The sequence below is a fragment of the Ascaphus truei genome, chromosome 5, assembly GCF_040206685.1.
Source record: "Ascaphus truei isolate aAscTru1 chromosome 5, aAscTru1.hap1, whole genome shotgun sequence".
Classification (NCBI taxonomy): Eukaryota; Metazoa; Chordata; class Amphibia; order Anura; family Ascaphidae; genus Ascaphus; species Ascaphus truei.
Genome location: NC_134487.1, coordinates 66648005 through 66672129, shown reverse-complemented (window position 1 = coordinate 66672129; position 24125 = coordinate 66648005). Strand labels below are relative to the sequence as shown.

General features: G+C 38.8%; 1 protein-coding gene across 1 annotated transcript in view; it reads left to right on the top strand.

Annotated features, from left to right (window-relative positions):
• The window catches only part of CFTR (CF transmembrane conductance regulator), a 203266-nt gene that overhangs the window by 78852 nt on the left and 100289 nt on the right, over nucleotides 1-24125 (top strand). Inside the window, exons 8-10 of the mRNA XM_075599966.1 lie at nucleotides 16346-16592; nucleotides 18953-19045; nucleotides 19204-19386. Coding sequence (XP_075456081.1) covers nucleotides 16346-16592; nucleotides 18953-19045; nucleotides 19204-19386 — 523 coding nt within the window. The remainder of the gene's footprint in view (nucleotides 1-16345; nucleotides 16593-18952; nucleotides 19046-19203; nucleotides 19387-24125) is intronic.

The following is a 24125-nucleotide window of genomic DNA, read 5'->3' as shown; positions in this document are numbered from 1 at the left end:
GTGAAAATACAGCAAATTGAAGGTTTCATAAAAAGATCTAATTTTAAAACCCTGAAACAGGGCTTTGATAGGGCTAAACCCACGTATGCATTGTTTAACTAATGTTATTTCCCAGTGTTATTTCCCTGTCCTCTCTTGTCTTTCTCATTTTGCGCTAAAGACCTATTTCAGGGCTGGGAGCAGAGTAACACTAAGACATTCTTAAACATCACGTTATTGGATAATAACATAACGTTACTACAAAAATGTGATGTTAAGCCTATGAAAATTAGATGGATTTCGGCTGTTGCTTTTGCATATAATTAGCTTTGAGGATACCATGTAACTTAGGGAACATAGAAAAAATATATAGACCATTCGCAGCTCTAAAGACACTTTAAATCCCAGCAAAAGAGAGAGGGATTATAACCATATATAGCAGTATGGAAGATATTAGATTGCGTGTTATCAGCAGCCTTCACGTGCAGGGGTATGAAGTAACAGGAGACAGCTGAAGGCTGTGTGACAATGCATGTAGATTTCAATGGAAACTAATAGAGCTGGTTTACTCAGTAACAATTGCTGGCACGAATAACCACACAGTGGGTAAATAGTAATAAATTACCTCTGTGGTCCTGCTCGATAGTACAATCTTCTTATCGTTGCAATCCAAAGAATAGCGCGCCGTATCAAGAGTGTCACACGCTGTCTCCCCCAAGCTGTGTACCGACGGTAGAACAAAATCCAATCCTGCCCTGCTGCTGTGGGTCCGTCCAATCGGAAGGCAGAGTCAAGAACGCTGTGAAAGATTGGTGGACAACTCGAACACGCCCAAGCACTCTCAACTCACCGGGTTTGGAACAAAAATAAAATAAAATGTATTAAACTACATAATTAAAAATGACATACTGGGAACATATTGGGGACAAAACAAACAAAATTCTCCTCCGACGCGTTTCACGCTGTTATAGCGCTTTCTCAAGGAGTGTTAAACGGAGGGTATGTTGCCTGGTTTATATAGCCCCTCCTTCTGGCAAACACAGCTGACTAAATGTTGATTAAGGACGTCGGTTTAAGGTAATTCCTAGTGGCATTGAACAGGACATGATAACAATTAGACAGAGTATCATAATTTATACATAATATATTAGTTAATATAGTGCAAACTTTGACTTAATGTAAAGAAACATATAATGCTCCCCGGAATGAAGAATATATATAATTAGACCAGATATATATCATAAAAGATATAAGGTTGTATCTGTGATTTTGTCCAATTAATAAAACTCCACAATAAAACCTCATAATGTGTATATAATTTGGGTTTATAATGTGGAATATTGATAGATTATTATAAAGAAATGTCATGGTAGGTTTAATACATCATACAGCAACATTAATACATTGCTATATAGTTATAACTAATTAGTCCAGATAGTAAATCTAGGATATTAAATAGTAATGATATAGTGGCATATTTATGTCACATATAGTAAAAGATGAATATAACAATATAAATTTGCCGTGTATGATATAATGTATTCCTACTGTAAAGACCCTCAGTTTTAACTTCAATATTGATGGTACACAAAGTCAAAGTAATATTGGCATAACAATGATGGAGACACACAGTTAATTCAATAACATGTCATATGGGAGAGTGCAAAGCAACGCATCCAATAGAGAGAGGATTATAGATTGGATAAAGTGGTTGATAACAATGAAATGTTTTTACACTAATTTAAAGGAAATACTTTAGAACCCATTGGGAATTTAATCCCGTGGGGACCAAAGTACTGTATCCAATGAAAAAATCCAGTATGCCTCTTTTTTATATAGCGCGTTTACTCTGTCACCTCCTCTTATATGCATTTGAATGTGTTCAATGGCTACACAACTAAAAATGTTCAAGTGAACCATTTTGGCATTCACTGAAATGTTGAGAAACAGGATGATTTAAATCTTTTTTTAAGATAAGTCTCATGTGTTCCATGATCCGAATCTTAATTTTTCTTGTAATAAGTCTAACATACCTCTTATTACATCCACAAATGAGCATGTATATAATAAATTCAGAGTTACAATTAATAAAGGACATGATTTGATGTGATCTGGTACCCTCCACATTATCAAAGATTTGTGTCTTGGTTACATATTTACAAATTTTGCCGCGTCCACAAGGAAAGCATCCTTTGAGTTTAGGAAAAAATTCCTTTTTCTGTGTGTTTTTATAATTCTTACCATACTGGGGGAAATAAGATTACCCAAAGTTTGTGATTTTCTAAATACAAGTTTTGGATTCACTGATGTAATGCCATTTAAAAAAGGGTCTATTGAGAATAAACCCCAATGTTTGTTAATGATGCGTTTAATAGCGTAAGCTTGGTTGCTACATTGAGTTATGAAATATGGTGGGTCCAGATCAGGAACATCATGTCCTTGGTCAACTTTCTCATTTTTCCCATCATGTTAGGAATATGTTAATTCCTCTCTATCCTTAGGCCTCTTCCAGAATGGTTTTATTGTAGCCTCTAGAAATGAACCGATCTGTGAGTTCTACTGCCCTGGATTTGAAGGCTTCTAGACTAGAGCAATTTCGACATAGTAGAATGTATTGCCCAATGGGTATGCCCCTAAATAGACTTCGGTTATGTCCACTCTTTGCATGTAAGAGTGCATTCCTACTATTCTCCTTTCGTAAAATGTCTGTCTGGACTTTTTTGTCCAACACCACAAATAGATTCAAATCCAGAAAATGGATGTGGTGAAAGTGATATTGTGATGGGAATTGAAGATTAAGTGAATTAGTGTTAATGTATTGGATGAAAGCCTTGAGCTCCTCTAAGGGGCCACTCCAAATGATTAAGAGATCGTCTATAAAATGACGAAAAAAGTGAATGTTATGTCTGTAGGGGTTTCTATCTCCAAACACATAGGACGCCTCCCACCAACCCATGAAGAGGTTGGCGTAGGAGGGTGCAAAGCATGTACCCATTGCAGTCTCACGTGTTTCGAGATAGAAGACCCCTGAAAAAAGAAAGTAATTATGTGTAGCCATTGAACACATTCAAATGCATATAAGAGGAGGTGACAGCGTAAGCGCGCTATATAAAAGAGAGGAATACTGGATTTTTTCATTGGATACTTTGGTCTCTAAGGGATTAAATTCCCAATGGGATCTAAAGTATTTCCTTTAAATTAGTGTAAAAACATTTCATTGTTATCAACCACTTTATCCAATCTATAATCCTCTCTCTATTGGATGCGTTGCTTTGCACTCTCCCATATGACATGTTATTGAATTAACTGTGTGTCTCCATCATTGTTATGCCAATATTTTTTTGACTTTGTGTACCATCAATATTGAAGTAAAAACTGAGGGTCTTTACAGTAGGAATACATTATATCATACTCTGCAAATTTATATTGTTATATTCATCTTTTACTATATGTGACATAAATATGCCACTATATCATTACTATTTAATATCCTAGATTTACTATCTGGACTAATTAGTTATAAATATATGGCAATGTATTAATGTTGCTATATGATGTATTAAACCTCCCATGACATTTCTTTATAATAATCTATCAATATTCCACATTATAAACCCAAATTATATACACATTATGAGGTTTTATTGTGGAGTTTTATTAATTGGACAAAATCACAGATACAACCTTATATCTTTTATGATATATATCTGGTCTAATTATATATATTCTTCATTCCGGTGAACATTATGTTTCTTTACATTAAGTCAAAGTTTACACTATATTAACTAATGTATTATGAGTAAGTTATGATACTCTGTCTAATTCTTATCATGCCCTGTTCAATGCCACTAGGAATTACCTTAAACTGACGTCCTTAATAAACCTTTAGTCAGCTGTGTTTGCCAGAAGGAGGGGCTATATAAACCAGGCAACATACCCTCCGTTTAACACTCCTTGAGAAAGCGCTATAACAGCGTGGGAGGAGAATTTTGTTTGTTTTGTCCCCAATATGTTCCCAGTATGTCATTTTTAATTATGTAGTTTAATACATTTTATTTTTGTTCCAAACCCGGTGAGTTGTGAGTGCTTGGGCGTGTTCGAATTGTCCACCAATTTTTCACAGCGTTCTTAAGTTAGGGAACATAACCTCCGTTCCTGTTTTAGGTATTGTAACTTCTACGTTATGAGCCATGATTTAATGAAGCTTTGTGGCTCTAACACAAAATTGTTTAATCTATGGAATATTTAATTCACTGTATTCACTGCTTATCACAACTATAAAATGTTTACACCGATTTGGCTTTCTGATCATATTTACAGTATTATTACATGTAATTTATGGGGCCCATCATTTTCTCTATCTACAGATAGATCAACATATACAAGCTCACAGGCAGAGTATGAATCATTTTAAATCAATGAGCTGTTTGTTAATGGAACAAGGAAATGGAACATTAGTTGACACAAAATACGAGTATAATAGCTTTAATTGTTTTAGAAACACACTAAGATAGCTCAGTATGTGGAAAATGACAGCAGGTTTGTTGAATATTGGATTTCTGTAAAGTCTGCAAAATGGGGTGATGAAGAGGAAGGCTGTTTACCATTTAAAATGTTACAACACTAAGCGCAAAAAGAGAGTTTGCACAAGGAAATTGTAAATCAATTACACTGTACATTCTATTAGCAGTTTTTTTTAGTCCTAACTGTAAAAAGCAAACGAGGAAGCACAATTATACAGTACAGCTATTTTTTTGTAACTAGCCCAATAACAATTGCAACTTGTGTTATTCTTCTGGCCAAACAAACTTTTAAATTGTGTTAAAAATAAACAAAAAAGGTTGGAATAATTTTAGAAATTTTATTTGTACCTTGACTGGGCAAACTTTACTATTGGAAGACCCGAAGTCGAGAGTGTCACCCTTCGGGAACAAATAAACTGGTTTCTAGTTGTAGCATCTAATGAAAGATTTTGATGCCAAGCACAATTCCCCTTATGTATTATCTTATTTCCGATGAGTGCTGGGAAATCAGATTTTAATATTTCCTTAACTGAGAAGCCTATGGGGTATCTTCTTTATCAATAAAGAATTGAATATATCAATTGATATAATATATCAATAACATTGAGTGTATTTTCAGAGAAGATCTATGTATCATGGTAATTATAAAACAATACTAACAAAAACTGCACCATTTTCATCTTGCGTTACTTTGTGTTATTATAGTCAAATGCTCCAGTGTTCTCCCCATTTGTCAGCTTGCAATCAGAGGCGTGTCAATGTGAGAAAGTAAAAAGGAGTTACAGGATGCATACTGTATAATAAAGCTGGATGTATGACAATGATACGTCAGTGGATCAGTGGTTCCTCTCTTACTAGTGGCAAAACAATTCCATATGGTAGAAATATCCTTGACTAACAAGGGGCAGTAAATGTACAAACTCCCTTCTTATATCCGATACAGGCTCGAGCAGGAAATAGTGCAATTCAATGCATCAAAACTCTACTTTTCTCTGAGGAATCATATGCTCATCTTTTATCCAGCAAAAGCTGAATCAGCTTCTTAGATTAAATGTGATAAAAGTGTTTGAATTGGTGCAGTAGTCTGTGTTACAAGATTGAAGTTGCTTTACACTCCTGAGCCAGTCACCCACAATGTAAATTGTAACTCACCAGCAGAAGTGGCCATTGTTTTTAATCAGCCATGTGTGAGAAGGAGACAGGGCTATTGCACTATTGCAACCGTGGGAGCCACCACGTGGTGCAATAATGTTGTTTATATCTGTACCTTTTAATGGAGAAACATCTCAATCGTACACGTTTTGTTTTTTGCGTAAGGATTCAAGACTGCAGAGGTCTTTTCATCATATGTGATCTTTAAAGTGGAGATAAAAAGCTTTAATACACATGAGGTTGATCACAACCGTGGTCTTTATCTGTTCAGAAGATGAGCTTATTGTAGCTGGGGTATTGTCCTATGGTGTATTCATAGTACGTAATCAAACAGTTATCCTTCAAATGAAGGGCAGAAGTGGCACTCGAGAGGACTTGGTCACATATAAAAGACATCTTGGCAAAGGTCCGAGCTGCAGGCTGAAACGTCAATCCTCCTCTATTAAAAATGATTTTTTATATTTGACCAAGTCCTCTCGAGTGCTGCCTCTTTTCCTTCTGAAGGATACCTGTTTGATGTTGATTGCACCCTGGCCGGTGATGGGCCTGCACCCGAGGCGTTTCTGCAGAGTCGAGTGAGTGCACCTTTTCCTCCAAGACTGCTTCATAGTACGTAATACATACAGCATTATAATTCCCTAGATATATGTAATAATTCATTCAAATGTGTAAGCTCAGCGACTGCTATTAAACTGATTATCTGCAGGTTTATTTATTTTTCTATTTCTTCACCATACTGTATAGTAGGAGTCTGTTTTCACCTATTTATTATTTCCCTGCTCAGTTTAAAGAAATACTGCTTTTTACCTGCGTATTTTATTACTAAATTCATATGATCGCTAATCCCCTTTTACTTCATGACATTAGTAAACATCAAAGAATGTTATCTGAGAAGATTTGGATAAGGCATATTTTTGGGATGTTTGCATGGGAAACAGCTCAGTGCTGCCTGGTGGAATGGAGAATGTGAGAATAAACAGCAGGAGTTGCCATATAAACACTTATTGAATGTTTTGGGGCTTCATTAAATTAAAATTAAAAACATTGGTAATCTACTTTAAAGTGCATTACATGGAGCTCCCTTTCAAAACAGGTCATATTTTGTGTAACAGTGCATTTATTATGCACGACAAGTCACTAGAAATTTCATTCATAACACTTATTTTTCAGAGGTTTAAAAGTTATTCTGTTTTTGTGAATCTGCCTTTTGCAGAAAAGAAAATGTATAATTTATTTATGAGGCTTCCTCAGGGAGTATAAAGCTGACAGTTAACCACCTAAGGGTGGATTACCTGGTGGAAAGGGGGCCAAAGCACCCTTATTCTGGGCCCAAAGTCGCAGATAGGTGTGAGGCTGGTTCCACTATAAAAGGCGAGAGTCACTTACCTATGTGGGGGCTAGTAGCAGGGATGTCATCTAGCACCCGTAGGACCACCACACAGCACCTCTGATTTGCTGCATCCACGTATGTTGCAAGAGGCCATCGGGCGGAGAAAGGGGAGTCCAACATCACGTCACCATGCAGGCGTGGCCTGTTGAAGTCAGCCGAAAGCCCTCTATACCTGAGACCACATAGACGCCGGATGGTTTTGACCGGTGGCAGAATGGCTGGTGTCACTTCCAGTTGGCGCACCTCTTGGTCTGAGGAGGGGGATTTAAAAAGAAGGATCGGTTGGCAGGCAAGTGATGACAGAGGAGACAGGTGCTGGAAACAGAGTGTAGAGAAGTAGCCTCAGAGCGAATTAACCCTTACCTGCTGTCTGCTGGCAAGAACTGGAAGGGGAAAGATACAGGGAAAACTCCTGAATCAGGTAGAACTGAGAGAAGAGGGATTACTTTTTACTTACAGATGCAGCCACGAGTATCCGAACACTTGCCTTGGAAAATCTGGGGCAATCTCCCAGTAATGCTGCAACATTTCTGTGACATTTCTGCAGACAAACATATGGCCCATCGGATAAATACAGCGGGGGTCCCTGGCAGTCCCATCCAGTCCCACAGATGTTAGCTTCTCACAATGCAGGACATGAAGCCCATCAAAAACCCAGTGCAAGGGATGTTAGACTCAAGAAAGTATCTACACAGACAAAACATTTAACTTGTGCAGAATGTGAACAACTTTTACCTGACAAGTATAAGAAAAAAGTATGCAATGCCTGCGTAAAGGAACTGGTGATGGAAGAAAATCCCATCCAGATGCAGGGCTTTCTGGGATATTGTCAGTCAGCAATGCAGCAAACATTTGATAGCTTTAATTTATAGACAGTGTCAGGAAGTTCAATGCAAAGAAAAGAACCGATACATAAAGGAACGAGAGGCGTTACTCGGCTTCCCTATAGGAATCAGACTGGGAAGACTCAATAGGTACAGAGTTCCCATACTACAGTATTGTTCTGAAGAAGGTGAAGTAAGGGAAGAGCTTACAAACGTCACAATGGAAGATATGACAAGCTGGTGAAAGCAAATAAAAACAAATAACAGATTGCTGGGTACTCAATAGAATCCACAGAAAAAAAAACAGCAAAAACTTACATTATCACGCTTTCACTAAGAGAAGTAGTACAAAAATTAGGTGCACAGAGTGGTAGTTTTACAACTACACAGAGTGTAGTTTCACAACATCTTGAAGGGAGCAGAACATACTCTATTCTGTTCTTGGTTCCAAAGCATAAGGGGGATTCAGGCCAGTCCTGGATCTAAAATTCCTAAATCAGTATGTTCGCAAGGAACATTTAAAAATGGAGTTTGTATGGTCTGTCATCAACATTTTATGCCCAGAGGATTTTATGGCAGCAATAGTATTAAAAGATGCTTATCTGCATATTGCCATCTACCTCGCTCACCAAAATTTCTTGAGGTTCGCCATTCAAGACGGATTCAAAGTGAGGCATTATCAGTTCAAGGCTCTACCTTTCGGCCTATCATCCACATGCAGTGTCTTCACAAACGTAATGGTTGCAGCAGCAATCAGTGAAGAAGGTATATGCATAGTACCCTATCTGGATGATTGACTACTAAAAGCGACTTAACATCAACTCCGGGAAAATCACATCCAGTATGTACTTTTCTAGGACTACAATTCGACACAGTCCTCAGAAAAGGGTTTTGTCACCAGACAAAACAAGAAATACTACGACATATATGTCAGCTTTCATAGAGGCATTGCCATAGGCAAGATTATGTTCACTTCAGGCAGAAGTCCTACGGGAGTGGAACAGAGATGCAAGGTCAACAGAGAACCATTTTTTGCTATCTCGATGCACTAGAACCTCTCTGAAGTGGTTTCAACAGTAAAGCAATCTTCTAGCAGGTCGTTCCTTAGGAAATCCTGAGTACTCAGTACTCACCACAGACACCAGTTAGTTCGGATGGGGAGCACACTGGAAGAAACATACTATTCAAGGACAATGGCATCACGCAGAAGGAAGATTGCCATAAAATCTGCTGGAGTTAAGGGCAGTCTTCAAAGCACTGGAAACATTCCAAGAAAAGTTGAAAGACAAACCTATTAGTGTACAGACAGACAACATGGTGGCAGCCACAGATATATATCGCCAAGGGAGTAAAAGAAGCCCAGCATTCATGAGAGAAGCCATAAGTATACTGTAATGGGCTCTCAGCATATTAGCAGTGCACATCAGAGGGAAAGAGAATGTCTTGGCAGATATTCTCAGTCATCAGGAAAATTTGCAGAGAGAATGGTCCATCCACCAGGAAGTTTTTCCACAAATAGTTTGCAAGTGGGATGACTAGAGATCGATCTGGTTGCAAGGAGGAGAAATGCAAAAGTGATGAGATTCTGTTCCCATTACCGGACTGTACGGAACATCTAGATGCAATGACACTAAAATGGAATTTTGGACTTGCATATATATATTTTCTCCAGTTCCGATGATTCAGAGAGTCCTCAAAAAGATCAAGCAGGACCATGCGTTGGTGGTGACGATAATACTATATTGGCTCAGAAGGGCTTGGTTCCCAGACCTGTTAGACCTGTCAGTAGAACCATGCTGGATACTACCAAAAAGGGAGGACCTTCTGTCTCAAGGCCCAGTAACCACCCCAACATGGAGAGGCTGAAATTGACAGCTTGGAAGCTGAAAGGCAAATAATGAAACAACAAGTACTATCTTCACCAGTGATTGAGACCGTGTTACAATCCCATTGTCGAAAAATTCAGAAAATGTGCAGAGCAAAAGGCAGCAGTCCAAAAACAACTCCCATTAACACGATCCTGGATTTATTTACAGGAGGGTTTCCAGAAAGGTCTAAAACCAAACACATTAAAGGTTCAGGTCTCAGCAATAGGAGCAATCAGGATGCAAACCTCTGATAAAGAGCTTTTTCAGAGCCATTTCAGAGCATTGGACCTAGAATCAGAGATTCAATTCCAGCATGGGATTTACAGCTAGCACTAAAAGTTGAACCTTTACTGGAGGCAGATATTAATAACCTGTCTTTAAAAAAGGGTGTTCTTAATCACAGGTACATCTGCTAGATAAGTCGGTGAAATATAGGCCCTTTAAATAAAGGAACCTTATATGGCATGTCACAAAGACAAAGTGGTACTGAGGACAATTCACCAGTTTCGAATTCACCAGTTTTATAATCAGGAGATTATACTACCTTCACTGTGTCCACATCCAAAAAATGAGATGGAAAAGGAACCTACATTCACTTTAGATGAGAAGATGTCTGATGGAATACGTGAAGAGAACTCAGGAAGTCAGAAAATCTGCTCATTTTGTTTTCGGGGAAAACAGAGGAGAGAACACTGCCAAAAGATTGATTGCATGATGGAACATACAATCAATACGGATAGCATATGACAAATCCAAAACCCCACTCTACAAGAGGGGTAGCGATGTCCTGGGTGTGGAACGCACAGGCGTCAACAGAACAGATCTGCAAGGCTACTATGTGGAAAAATATCCACACCTTTACCATACCATGTGATGGTATGAAGTGACATTATCTTAAAGGGAGGGAAGAATATACTACCTGATTGGCTGGCTTCCTTCCCTTTTTGAAGATGTCACATCCTTAAAAAAAAAGAGAAGCTGTCACACGTACAGCAGCAGAGAAGAAAAGAAAGAAGAAAAGAAAGAAGAAGAAAAAGCAAAGAACTTACCGGATATGTCTCGGCTGATGAGGAGCAATGCGTCGTGGGTCAAGAGATGGTGCCCAAGTAGGATTCGGATGGTGAATCCAGCAAAGGTAAGAAACATATTGATTTAATTTTTTTTATGTTGCCCAATATTGCCCTTTTCTGAGTATACTGTAGATAAGCACAGGGATAAGCAATACATTTTTTGGCAAATGCTTGTTTTTATTTAATTTTTACGTATTGTATTTTTTGTGATTTTATTTTTAAGTTGCCCATTCATTGTGGCTATCCATGCCCATATTGTGGACATGGTTTAGCACAGTCACAATCAATGGCTTTACTGTGAAATGCTTGCTTTTATTTAAATGTAATGCGTTTTATTTTGTGGCATTTTTTTTTAGCTTTTCTATTCATTGCCATTGTGGTAATCCATGCCCATATTGGGGGCATGGTTTATCACTGTGACAATCAATGGGTAGAGGGGTTGGGGAGCGGAGAAAGTTTCCCCAGGGAGAGTGGTTAGGCCTCCCGGGTGGGTAGCGGGGGAGGGGGTTAACCCCTTAATTACTATAGCGGTTACTACCCATTAAGGTGATTAATGGGTTATTGGCCAGTAGTTTGTTTTTTATTGTAATCTTGCTGCCCACGGAGTATGAGGAGGACAGTGATGTGGATGAGGGCGGCCTCATCAGGGGTAAGTAGAACTTTAATTTTCTTTATGCTGGCTGGATAATGTTTTATTTTAAGTGGGCAATAGACATTTTGCCCATTATTGTACTGTATTGTTAGGGGTGTGGTTGTTGGGGGTACAGGAGCTGGGTAGTAGGGTGCCTATTCATTGCCATTGGGGTTATCTTTGCTGCCATTGAGGGCATAGGTAATCACACTGGCAATTGACTAATATTGTGTTTTAATGTTTATTGGGGGAAGAGGGGGTGAGTGAAAGTGGTATTTGGCCTGTGGTGGGTATTTATACCTACCAGGTGGGTAGCGGGATGGGTTAACTCTTCATTATTTTAGCAGTTGCTACCACTAAGTTAATGAAGGGGTTAACTTCTACTGCAACCCTCCTGGTAGGCCTAAACACTCACCATGGGCCAAATACCACCTTCACCCACCCCCAATAAAGCGGGCACTGGTATTTAACCCCTTCATTACCTTAGTGGTTCACCACTAAGGTAATGAAGGTGCCAGTAAATGTATTTTTATTACATAGGATGTAAGCAGAGTGTCGCGGGGCTGATATTAATGTGTGTCAGCTCCGGAGACTGCCGGCTTCAATCCGATGCAGTAAAAATTACTTGTTTAAGTCGAACTCGGACCCCGTCTCGCCACCGTTGAGGTGACGAGATGAGAACTGCGAGTTGCTTGCAAGTTGTAGCTGCGATATGATTATCAAAGCTTCCTGAATAGCCCAATTTCTCAAAAAATGAGAGTTTTAGCATTTTTGGAGCTCCTGATCGGTTTGTCTGAGCAGGAGAGCTACTGATCGGGAAGAAGCACTTCTCAATTGAGTTTGGCTATCGAAGCTTTCTGAATAGCTACCTATGTCAACTCATTCGAGAAGTGCTCAACATGCTTGATGAGTTAGTTACCGAACCTACTAGAATGAGACCCCAAATCTTATAGCAGAGCAGTCAATTACATCTTTTGATCACAAAATGATTACTCTTGTTATAGAAAAACATGGTAATGTACATTATATTGAAAATGGGAGTTAACATTTGATGTATTGAATGGTAAAACTGGAATCCGATTGTGATATTAAGAGAATTTCGAAACACAATGCGCATTGATGTTACAGTATGTTGGATGCATTAGATATGTTACCATCATATATAATTTAAGAATTGTACCCATAATGGTTCATATTCTGTATCCGCTGTGTGAAAATATCAATAAAAACATTGTTAAAAACAAAATGATTTGTCACCTTACCCTGTCAAGTTAAACTCCATTTAAGCAGGTACCTACACTTAATGTATAATATTTCTTATTGTCCTATGGATATTGTAGGACCTGTGCTGAGGTACACTCAGGGAGACCAATTTGGGGGAAATTAAACCTGGCTTTATTCTGCCTGTCACTTTAAACAGCAGTTGAAGGCAATATACATATATACAAAAGAAACAAACACCTACCCATTTGTAAGGGCTAACTTACTTCCCCAGTTCCTATCTGCAAGACTGGGAGGAAAAGCCCCTTACCAGCCTACCAGCCTATCACCCCAATGTCTCAAGAGGTACCTCAAAGCAGTTGGCCCCTCGGGTCAGTCTCTGGGTCTGGTGTCTGGGTGTCTTGATCTCAGCACAGCCTTTAAGCTCAGACATCATCTCCTCTGTCAGCACAGTTGTGACTGTGCTAAGGAGTCTCTGGGTCTGTTCCCAGCAGGAGGTTTTTACCCTTGTCTGATTTCCCACTTGGAGCTGGTTAATTGACGACCTGCAATTAACCAGCTTTTTGCTGGATTTCTCAGACCACTAGAGGCTTTTATTTAAACAGGGATAAGTCCCTGTTACAGATATGTTACTGTTTCAAGAGAAGGTAGCAGGCACTGAATCGTAGCTGATATAAATGGTTCATTTATTTAACCCTTTAAGCACTGTCACATCAATTTCACACAATTGTTTTGGAAAGGCCTCCACCAACCAACTTTTATTAACCTCAAACTATTATACTTACAGTATCCTAACTATAAAATATGTTAATCAGATGTGGCTTTTGTGATCATGTTCATATAAGATAATTCGTAATTGAAGTGCATGTTTCTTAATCAATAAAAAGTCTGGTGGTGATTTTAATAAAAACTGCTTTGAGAAAAACAAACTGTTTCTATTGGGTCACATATGAAATGTTAATATTTGTTTTCCTGTTCTGAAAGTGTATTCAAGAAACTGTTCTGCTTGCATTTTTGATATGGTGATTACAAGGCCTATTATGAGATTAGACAGTGTAAAATCAGGAATGGTCTGTGTAAATGAACTGAAGACGAGAATGTCACATAGCAAAGTTGCAGTAACGTCACATACTGTCAGTTTATGGGCTGAAATGATTTGGTGACCAAAACAGATCAGCCTTGTAGTATTGTAACAGAAAGAAAAAAGGTGTACCGAGTGCGTCTGTGCAACAAAGTGACAAATGTGAAAAATCACATAAAGTGCATCATCACCCAAAATACAATGTTATATTAGCAACTTTATTTGTCACGATTTGGTGGGGGTTGTTTATTACACTAATTATATTCACACTTATTTTGAACATTATACATATTGTAGTATTGTAAGTATTTGTTCACCTGAAGCCTGACTATGTCAAATTTGAAGACAATCGAATTGAATTGGACAAATTAAAAGACTCTTTATGGGAACATACTGTAGTCAGGCTGCCAGTGAAAATGTTTCTTCTCTGTGTACTGTTAAGAGGGCTCACTCAATCTTATCAGACCATTTTTTATCTGTTTGACTAATTATGACATCAAAAACAATTTCCAAGAAAATGGATGAGTTCACAGAGGGCATTTTGTTGGTGGAAAGGGAAGTTCCACAACCATTCTAATAGCAAACCGAGATTAGCTAAAGAAAAAATTACAAAGACCTTAAAAAACACCAAGTTACCATACAAAAGCTTTTAAAATATTTAAAATACACTAGCATTTTATTTTGTTTAAAAAAAGTTCTTAGGCACCTAAATGTTCATACATATAACATTATATAATTAACACTAGGTTTTCTTTGGTCATGGACTGGATTACCCCTTTAAGTATAGTGCGTGTTAATGCAGCTGACCATCGGCAATCTTTTTGTGAACCCCAATGATAATTATGGTAATTCCATTGTTTTTCCACGATAACCTTGTTAAATCAAAACCAGTCTTTTCTTAAATATCCAGTAGGGTTTATATTAACCAATTTCATATCTTTTGAAATAAAATTATGTATGAATTGGACAAACAGTGATTAATTAAGAGTCAAGGTATGTGAAAAAATAAATGAAACCCTGGTTTTATCAACTAAATTAAAGGGTATAATTGGAATTAGGTGTTTAAATAATAGGGTAGATCTTAAGGTGAGTTTGGGAGGCCTACCCTATACAAAGATCAGACGCTTTGTGAGTTTGGTCTTCATCATATAGGTGTGTGGAACCATGTCATGTCACGATTAAAAGAAATCTTTAAGAACTTCAGAAAAGCAGTTATTGATGTTCATCAATCTAGAAAGGGTTACAAAACAATTTATAATGATTTGGGGCTCCACCAATCCACTGTCAGACAGATAGTCTAGAAATTGAGACATTTCAAGACCACAGTTAGTCTATCCAAGAGCAGTCATCCTACCAAAATCTCTCCAAGAACAAACCGGCAAGAAAGTCACAAAGAACCCCAGATTAACATCCAAGGATCTGCAGGCCTATCTCGCCTTGGATAATGTGAGTGTTCATGACTCAACTATCAGAAAAAGAATGAACAAGAATGGTGTTCATGGAAGGATAGCCAGGAGGAAACTACTGCTCTTTAAAAAGAACATTTCTGCCCGTCTGAAGTTCCCCAAAGAGCACATAGATGATCCACAAGATGTCTGCAACATTTTCTGGACAGACGAGTCAAAGGTAGAACTTTTTGGCCTCAATGAGAAACGTTATGTTTGCCGAAAACCAGACACTGTGTTCAAACAGAAAACCTCATCCCAACCGTCAAGCATGGTGGTGGAAGTGTGATGGTTTTCATGCTGCTTTGCTGCCTCAGGATATGGATGGTTTGCCATCATTGACATAACCATGAATTCTGCATTGTATCAGAAGGTTCTAGAGGAGAATGTCAGGCTATGTCAGAATGTCATCTATGAGCTGAAGTTAAGCCAAAGTGGAACATGCAGCAAGATAATGATCTAAAAATGTATGATAAAAAAGAAATTCCACGTTTTAGAATGGCCTAGTCAAAGCCCGAACCTAAACCCCATCGAAATGTTGTGGCAGGATCTGAAGCGAGCTGTCCATACAAGGAAACCCTCAAATGTTACTGATTTTAAGCAGTTCAGTAAGGAGGAATGGGCCAAAATGAATCAAAACCAATGTGAGATACTGACCAGCTGTTACAGGGAATGCTTAGTTGAAGTCATTGCTGCTCAAGGGGGTTCCACAAGGTACTGAATTTAAAGGTTCACATTGTTTTTCACACATGGATATTGAATGTTGAATCATTTGTGGATAAATAAATGTTGAAAAAGTATCATGTTTTGGGTCATTTGTTTGATCAGATTATCTGTATCTATTATTAGGACGTAGATTAAGATCTAATAATATTTTAAATTTGAAATATGTGAAAATCTGAAGGGGTTCACAAACTTTTTCTCACCACTATATAGCCAATGTGTTATAATCTTTAGCAATCTTGATTACACCACAGAAGAGTAGTGTGAAACAGGAATTAATCTAAGGTTTCTTGGAAGAAATAAAACATCAGTCAAGTAGTCTTTTTAAGCTGTATGCTTTGTGTGAGTGACAAAGGTGCTGAAACAATGGATTGGACCATAAATATTAGTATGTCTGGAATTCAGAACTGTAGAACATTTATATTTGTTTTGTCACAGGTCTGAACTGAAGCTGACCAGGAAAGCTGCCTACGTGAGATACTTCAACAGCTCAGCCTTCTTCTTCTCAGGTTTTTTTGTGGTGTTTCTTTCTATACTGCCGCATGTACTCATGAATGGGATTTCCCTCCGAAAGATCTTTACTACCATTTCATTCACCATTGTCCTTCGAATGGCAGTCACTAGACAGTTTCCCTGGGCTGTGCAGACCTGGTATGACTCTCTGGGAGTGATACATAAAATACAGGTATGCCTATACATGTACAGTACCTGTATTGTAAATTTGTAGACATTTTGACATCGTAATTATATGTTCTACATATTATTGAATTAGTGCCCATTGTTTTATTTTTAACTTAAATTTGTTCTGGATGAAATACTTTGATATTTAAGCATTTTATATAATCACCAAGATGCAATTCTTCTTTTTGGTGAAGTGGCTTCTATTTGCATTGCAGTGGTACAGTATATTATTTTTTATATTCATTTTTTAAAACTACATTTAACATGCAGAATCCAATGTAGTAACCATATTCTACAGTTCCCTATCGATAACAATGGTAACCGTTTTCCCTGTTACATGCCTATTTTCTAATGTAAACGATATTAATTTGAATAGTCTTTCCTCACAAGTCAGACCTACTATCCTCTTTATTAATTTGGTGGCTCTGCTCTGCAGTTTTTTAACTTGAATAATATCCTCTCTGTGGAGACGTGCTAAAAGACTGTACCCCATAAACAAGGTGTGGCCCTACTAAATATTTATAAATGAGACTTCCATCTTTCCTTTATGCATGATAATATCCTGATAGCATTGGCAGTATGACTTTGAGCACTTTCACTCAGTTTGCCATCAAAAGCACTCCTACATCCTTCTCCATGAAGGATGGACCTAATTTCGCCCCATCTAGATTGCAATACTAGCATTTCTTTCCAAATGCATGACCTTACATGTAACATGCATTACCTTACATGTAACATGCATGACCTTACATGTAACATGCATTACCTTACATGTAGCATCAGCAATTCACCTGCCCAGGCTTCCAATGTATTCAGGTTTTTCTGCAGTGGAATTACAACCTGCTCTGATTTTGTAATCTTACAGCAAAGATGGAGACTTTGCACTCTCTGCCTACCTCAAGGTAATTAATAAATAAGTTAAAAAGCCGTGGCCCCAGTACTGGACTTTGAGGCACTCCACTTACAACTCTAACCCAATCTAAATATGTTCAATTTATAACTCTTTACTGCCTGAACTTCAACCAATTGTAAGTCCTGCAAATATTGGCACCCAGGCATAGCTCTTAAATTCATTTATGATTTGAAATGTGAGATTTCTTATTTCTTATTATATTGTAGTAATGTCATTATGTTCATGACGTAATACAGGCAAGTTATGTGTGAAATGGTTTCAGTTATGTACAGGTGCGCCGACGAGTATTCTAAAACTTGCCTTAAACATGCCTTGGAAAATCTGGGGCTATCACCAACAAGATCCAGGTACATGCTGGGTACATGCTGCAAACATTTCAGTGACATTTCTGCAGAGACTAATGGCCCATCGGATTAACACAGCAGGGGTCCCTGGCAGTCCTATTCAGTAATCCGATGGGCCATTAGTCTGTCTGCAGAAATGTCAGGGAAATGTTGCAGCATGTACCCAGCATGTACCCAGGATGTACCCAGGATGTACCTGGGTCTTGTTGGCGATTGCCCCAGATTTGTTTTAGAATACTCGTCGGCACTACAGTACATGATTGAGTATGTGTTGTATTTTCTAATGTAATTGATTTTGTTAAATCATCTTATTGATTTTTAACTTGCACCTCCAATAAATGTTTTTAAATGGGATTTCATATTTTCTAAGCAGTCTTCTGCCATAAGACATCTTCCAGCGGCGAACGAACCATTACAGCGCATAACACAACTGCCAAAAGGTGTGTATGGCAGAAGACGGCTTAGCAAATATCGGCTTTGTATCAAGGTAGAGACAGTAATGTTTTAATGTATTGCTTTTATTTTTGGAGCAGAGCTGCTGAATAAGCAGCTTTTACCAATTTTTGTTTTACGTCATATGCAGAATGTTAGACATAGATGACAGATTTTCTGGGGCAAAAAAAATGGAAATGAAGGGTGCACAGAGAAGCAGAATATGATATACCTGATTTAGAATATTTGCACCTTTTATCTACTCCCCATATCCTCCTACTAATACTCGTCAAGTCGCAAACTTGAGCTGATGGGGCAACATTGGAGCAAAATACTTTGATACAGCGATGAAAATGTCCCAGTTTTGTGCCAAACTTGTCTTGATACTGTACATAAACCTCATAATCTAGATAATCATTGGGCAACCATTTGTCACCAGAACATTGTGATGACTCAGCAGCGGTCAGCCTAAAAGGTTTTATTCCTGCTACATACCACCAGATATCCCTCTGTCTGCCTAGAGCCTCTATTGTACAGTACCTTTCTGCTCCTGCTCTCTGGCTCCTTTGTACAGATCCTATCTGTCAATTTACAAAAAATATTGGTAGCTCTTCTAAGGCAAAAAAAAAAAGTAATTGATCATTGCTCATCACTTTCTGTTTATTTATCCAATAGGATTTCTTGCAAAAGGAAGAATATAAATCACTGGAATATAACTTGACAACTACAGAAGTTGCGATGGAGAATGTTACAGCTTCTTGGGATGAGGTCAGCATGTTGTCTGTCATAATAATTGGAACCATACTTCTTTTAAATACTTTTCTCCCTCGGACAGTAATTTCCATCACTTACTCATTATCAGAGCATGCTGAGGAAGTGCAAAGTATACACAATATCAGTGCTTTTTGTTTCTATTATTTTTATAGGGCATTGGAGAGTTATTTGAAAAAGCGAAGCTTGAAGTAAACGGGGGCAACGTTTCCAATGAAGATCCAAACCTGTTCTTTAGTAACTTTCCCCTCCATGTAACCCCGGTCCTTTCGGACATCAATTTTAAAATAGAAAAAGGGCAGCTTCTGGCCGTTGCTGGATCTACAGGAGCTGGAAAGGTAAAACATGAGTTTCTAGTTGGTATTAAGATATTTAACCAGTGATAAGCCCGTTCACAATGTGTCTTGGGCTTTTTGATGATTATTGAGAAGAAAATAATATTGCTTCACATGAGAGACAGTCAAATTGTAACCGTGAAACGGTATAAGAGGAGATGAGAAGAATAGTAGCATGAATGCACAATGTTCTCCGGTGGCATTTCGTGGGTAGTGACAGCATGCGATAAGGAGCAAAGCAGGATCGTCCCTTCCCTCTATTTAACCCTCAACCTTATTTTTATTCCCAAACCGACATGCACCACTCAGAAAACAGTGGTTACCTGTATGCTTCCAAATAACAGATTGAGAGGTAGGACATTAGCAGAAGTACCATTGTTATAGTGCCCAACACGTGATATACTGTAAATATACAGTAGAATGGAGGCTAAAATTAAATTACTAACACCTCTTGCATACAGTATGTTAGTATTTACAGGAACATGCTATTTTTATTATTATTATTTAGGAAAGACTAATGTTAAACTTATTTGTCCTGGTAGTGCGGAGACACATTAAAAAGGTCCCAGAATCTTTGAATATACAAATTGTCTATGTTAAAACTAACTGAGAAGGTCCTTAGTCTATGTCAAAATGCTCATTTGAAGGGCAGGATTTCTCATGTGTAGCTTGTACATTGATCTTGTCTTGCCTTGGAGTGGATCAACAATGCAAGTGCTACAGTATAGCAGATTATCTTGTACTGTGAACATCCATGATTTATAGTATTAGCTACTCCATTCCAGATACATTTCTGCTTTCAACACCTGACCTGCAATTACTAAGTAAGATGATAATGTCTATATTTATTTGTGCCAGTTATGGTTTCAGAAAATACTTTAGATCGGTTCACTACATTAGTCATATATTGTTTTCTTTACTCTGAACACTTTATTCAGCTTGAATAGAATACATATTGTGCTTGGATGATTAGTGTGGCTCGGCAAATTACACCCATCTGCATTACATTTCACACTCCTACCACACAAGAGTTACATTACAAGGCAGCTGCACACATTTAGTTTTTGGGTGATATTTTTAAATGCCTGCATAAAAGTGATTTGTAAACTAAAATAAGCAAATGTGGCGTATTACAGTTTTCTTAAACATTGATAATCTTACATCAGTGTTAGATCAATGCTATTGTCAACACTGCATTTGAAAGAAACTTAAAGACAGTGGGACCTTGTAGCCCTGCAGCTCATAGCAGCCAATGAGTAATGACTTACGTTGCATAGTTCCAAAGGCATTGATCTTAAAAAACAGTATTGTGGATTTGATTTCTGCTTATATGGCAGATACCACCTTTCAAACCAGGAAAGTAGGGACACGTGATTATTGATGACATTGTGGAACAGCGTATGGCTGTGGCTGAGAGGTGGTTTCTAGAGGCTTGTACACTTTCTTACCTTTGTCACCATTATGCAACCTCAGCCTGCAGTATATTCCTTTTCTCTGTCTTCACATGCCTTCCTACATAACCCTCTATCTCCAGTCGACGAGGGACAGCTGATAAACTAAACCCTGAGCATACAGTAGTGAGCAAATATGTTCCCAAGATCAGGACATTTTGTTCTCCCAAGACACTTTAATTGGGACAATCCTAAAATGTTTGGGTTTGTCAGTTACGCTCACTTTCAGATTTCCCAGTACTATGGACACCGGATGTGATATTGTAAGTTTGCTATATTATTTTATTTTGTTCAGGGGTGCAATTAAGGGTAGTACCAAAGTATTAGCAGTTATGCATTGTGCTTTAGAATGTAAGCCTTACTCAACCCATGTGTGAAGTTATACTGCTGGTGCGCTAAATTGTTATAAACTAAGTAATTACATCCAATATGCTGGACAACTAATATTTAACAAGTTTTAACTGTGTCCCCCCCCCCCCCCCCCTGATATTTGCACATCTCTAGATATAAGTATGTAGAGAAACCAGTAAACCCCCCCTACGGAGCAGGTATCATCCTTAAGGCTAAGGCCCCGGTCACGCCGCTGTAATGCGCGCCCGCGCTTTTGGCGGCGCGTTCAGCCGATTCCCCGGTCTGCAGCTTACTGCAGGAGGAGAGACTGGGGGGGGGCGTGGTGGAGAAGTGACGGGGGCGCGGCCATGACGTCACCCGGCAGGTTCACCCTCATTGGCTGAACCACCGGGGGGCGTGCCTAATCGCTCGATGCGAGTCCTGCTCTCAATTCTATTGAGAGCAGGAGTAGCTCTCGCACGAGTGCTGCGGCCCCCCCTCGCAGCGGGCCCGGTGCCATTGCGGGGAGGGCTCTCGTACGCGCAGCGTCCGCCACAGCTGATGCTGTAGCAGGCAGCGGGGGCAAGGCCTAAGAGAGTCATGGTTACTCTCGCATTAACCCGCACGTTATTGAATGTCTTCACTTTCACATTCAGAGCATTTGCATGTTAAATACTGTTTACTACTGTATGTCAGAACTTGTGTCAGCTGTTATTAAATGATGACAGGCAGGTGGGGAGGCAAACCGCGAAGTTAATAAAAGGGTTAAAAATCAGGCATTGCATAGTTGTTGGTACAGGGGGTGGGTGAAGGTAGTAGTTACCCCAGAGTGGTGTTTAGGCATTGAGGGAGGGTAGTGCAAGGGGTTAACCCCTTAATTACCTCTGCGCTTGTAACCGCTAAGGTAATGAAGGGGTTAACTTCCATTGACACCTTCCCACAAGGCCTAAACACCCATCCTGGGGCAACTACAAGCTTCACCCAGCACTTATACCAACAACTATGCAGTGCCTGATTTTTAACCCTTTCATTAACTTCGCAGTTAGCCGCTAAGGTAATGAAACGGCTGCAATTGTATTTTTATTGCACAAGATTGATACCGGAAGCTTGCGGGGACCCCCGGGACCATGAGGGTCCCTGGGGTTCCCAGGGGTCCCTGCTGATCTCCAGGGGTTTTCAGGGGGTGCCCACCGGCCTCCGGTATCTTGTGCAGTAAAAATAAAATGCTTTTATGCATCTTGCAATATCTTTAGCACCAGCCTTTAGCTGGCGCAAAGATATTGCAAAATGTTAAAGTTTGATAAACTTATCACTGCTTAGTGAATATCAGTTGCTGGCAAAAAAAAGGAATTTGGCCTTTTTTTGGCTTCTCGTATGACTTCTTTTGGTCAGTTAAAACTCGTTAAAAGCCATTATACCGCGATACTGCACTGTTATCACTGTTTAGTGAATAGCAAAGCAGTAATATCGAGCAACAGTAAAAGGGCATTTAACGTGCATTAAGCCACTGATTACTGTTTAGTGAATGAGCCTCTTACTGAGCTTTGAAGATATGTTACAGCACTGGTAGGTGTCCCCTGCCATTGCATCACTTGCACAACCATTGCAGTAAAATGAATAACCCGCTTGGTTTTATGCAATATCAGAATTTGGGGAATTTATTGCGTATGATTGCTCACAAGATGCACATGAAGCAATTTTGACAGAGTTCCAATCTCCAAAGAATAACTTCACAAAACACTATGCTTCAAGTGCATTCGATGCAGCAATCTCCAGATCCTATTTGTAGTACTCAGTTGTAGTAGCCATACAGTATTCGTTCCGATGAAATGTAAGTGCATTTTATATTGTGATACATTTCAATGAACTAGTTTGAGAAGATGTTTCCTAGATGTAGTTGTGCAAAAGTTCATGAGACCACCCAAGCCTATTTATTATATGTACTGTCCATGTGCAGTATGCAGCTGAATCCACTTTTTGCTAGAAGGGAATGAAATTTCACACAAGCGTCTCAATTAATTTGTAGCTAGCTGCAAAATGTTCCTCTCGTCGTGATGTGGGGAAATTGCTCACATTTTTTACAAAATGATTTATATTGTACACTTGGTTTTCCGTCACTGAGTTACTGTTGACCTTTAGCGGAAACCAGAGATAAGGATGACATGATGCTGTTGTATGTAACACTTGGCTTTCCGTGTGTTTCTCAATTCTTAGCTTTGATCAAAAGTTTCTAGCTACTGATTAACTTAGAAATTACAGCAGCTGTCAGAATGTAAGCTGCAGTCAATCCTCTGAGTTGGTGTACACTGCGCCATTAGTTTTGTTTAAACGATCTGTTTATGTGACGTTTGGGAATATAATCTTACAAGAAGATGACTAAGCAGTTGTTTGCCTGAGTACTGTACATAATTACATCCTTGATATAACATGTTACAGCTGACAAATGCAGAACTGAGATTTTCTCACACAGCATTACATCACACAGACTTTAGATCAGTTAATATGTGTAGCTAGATACATCCCATTTATAGCTTAAAATAATTCACTCCATATGTTACACAACCATTCTAACACTGCACTGAAATTACCTCTACCTTCCTCCCCAATGAATTTATTCAGCAGACTAATATTGTATGTAGAAATCTTTACATAACCTAGGTGTTACCCTGTATATTTTCAGTTCAATAAAGAGGCTGCATTATGCATCAATCAAAAATTCTAAATATTTATTCCAAATTTAATTCAAAAACCGACAATAGTCTTTGTCAAGCCATAAAATGCTGTCAAAGTGATATATATATATATAGCCCGGGTACCCCTCTGGGTTTCCCTATGGCCCCTTACCTCCCGGCGGTGGTGCGCTAGGCATCAGAGGATGTTGCAGGTGCCGGCAGTGTCAGATCGCCGGAGGCTCCCGGTGGCTCCCTTTGCAGGGCGCCGCCATTTTGAATATGGTCGCGC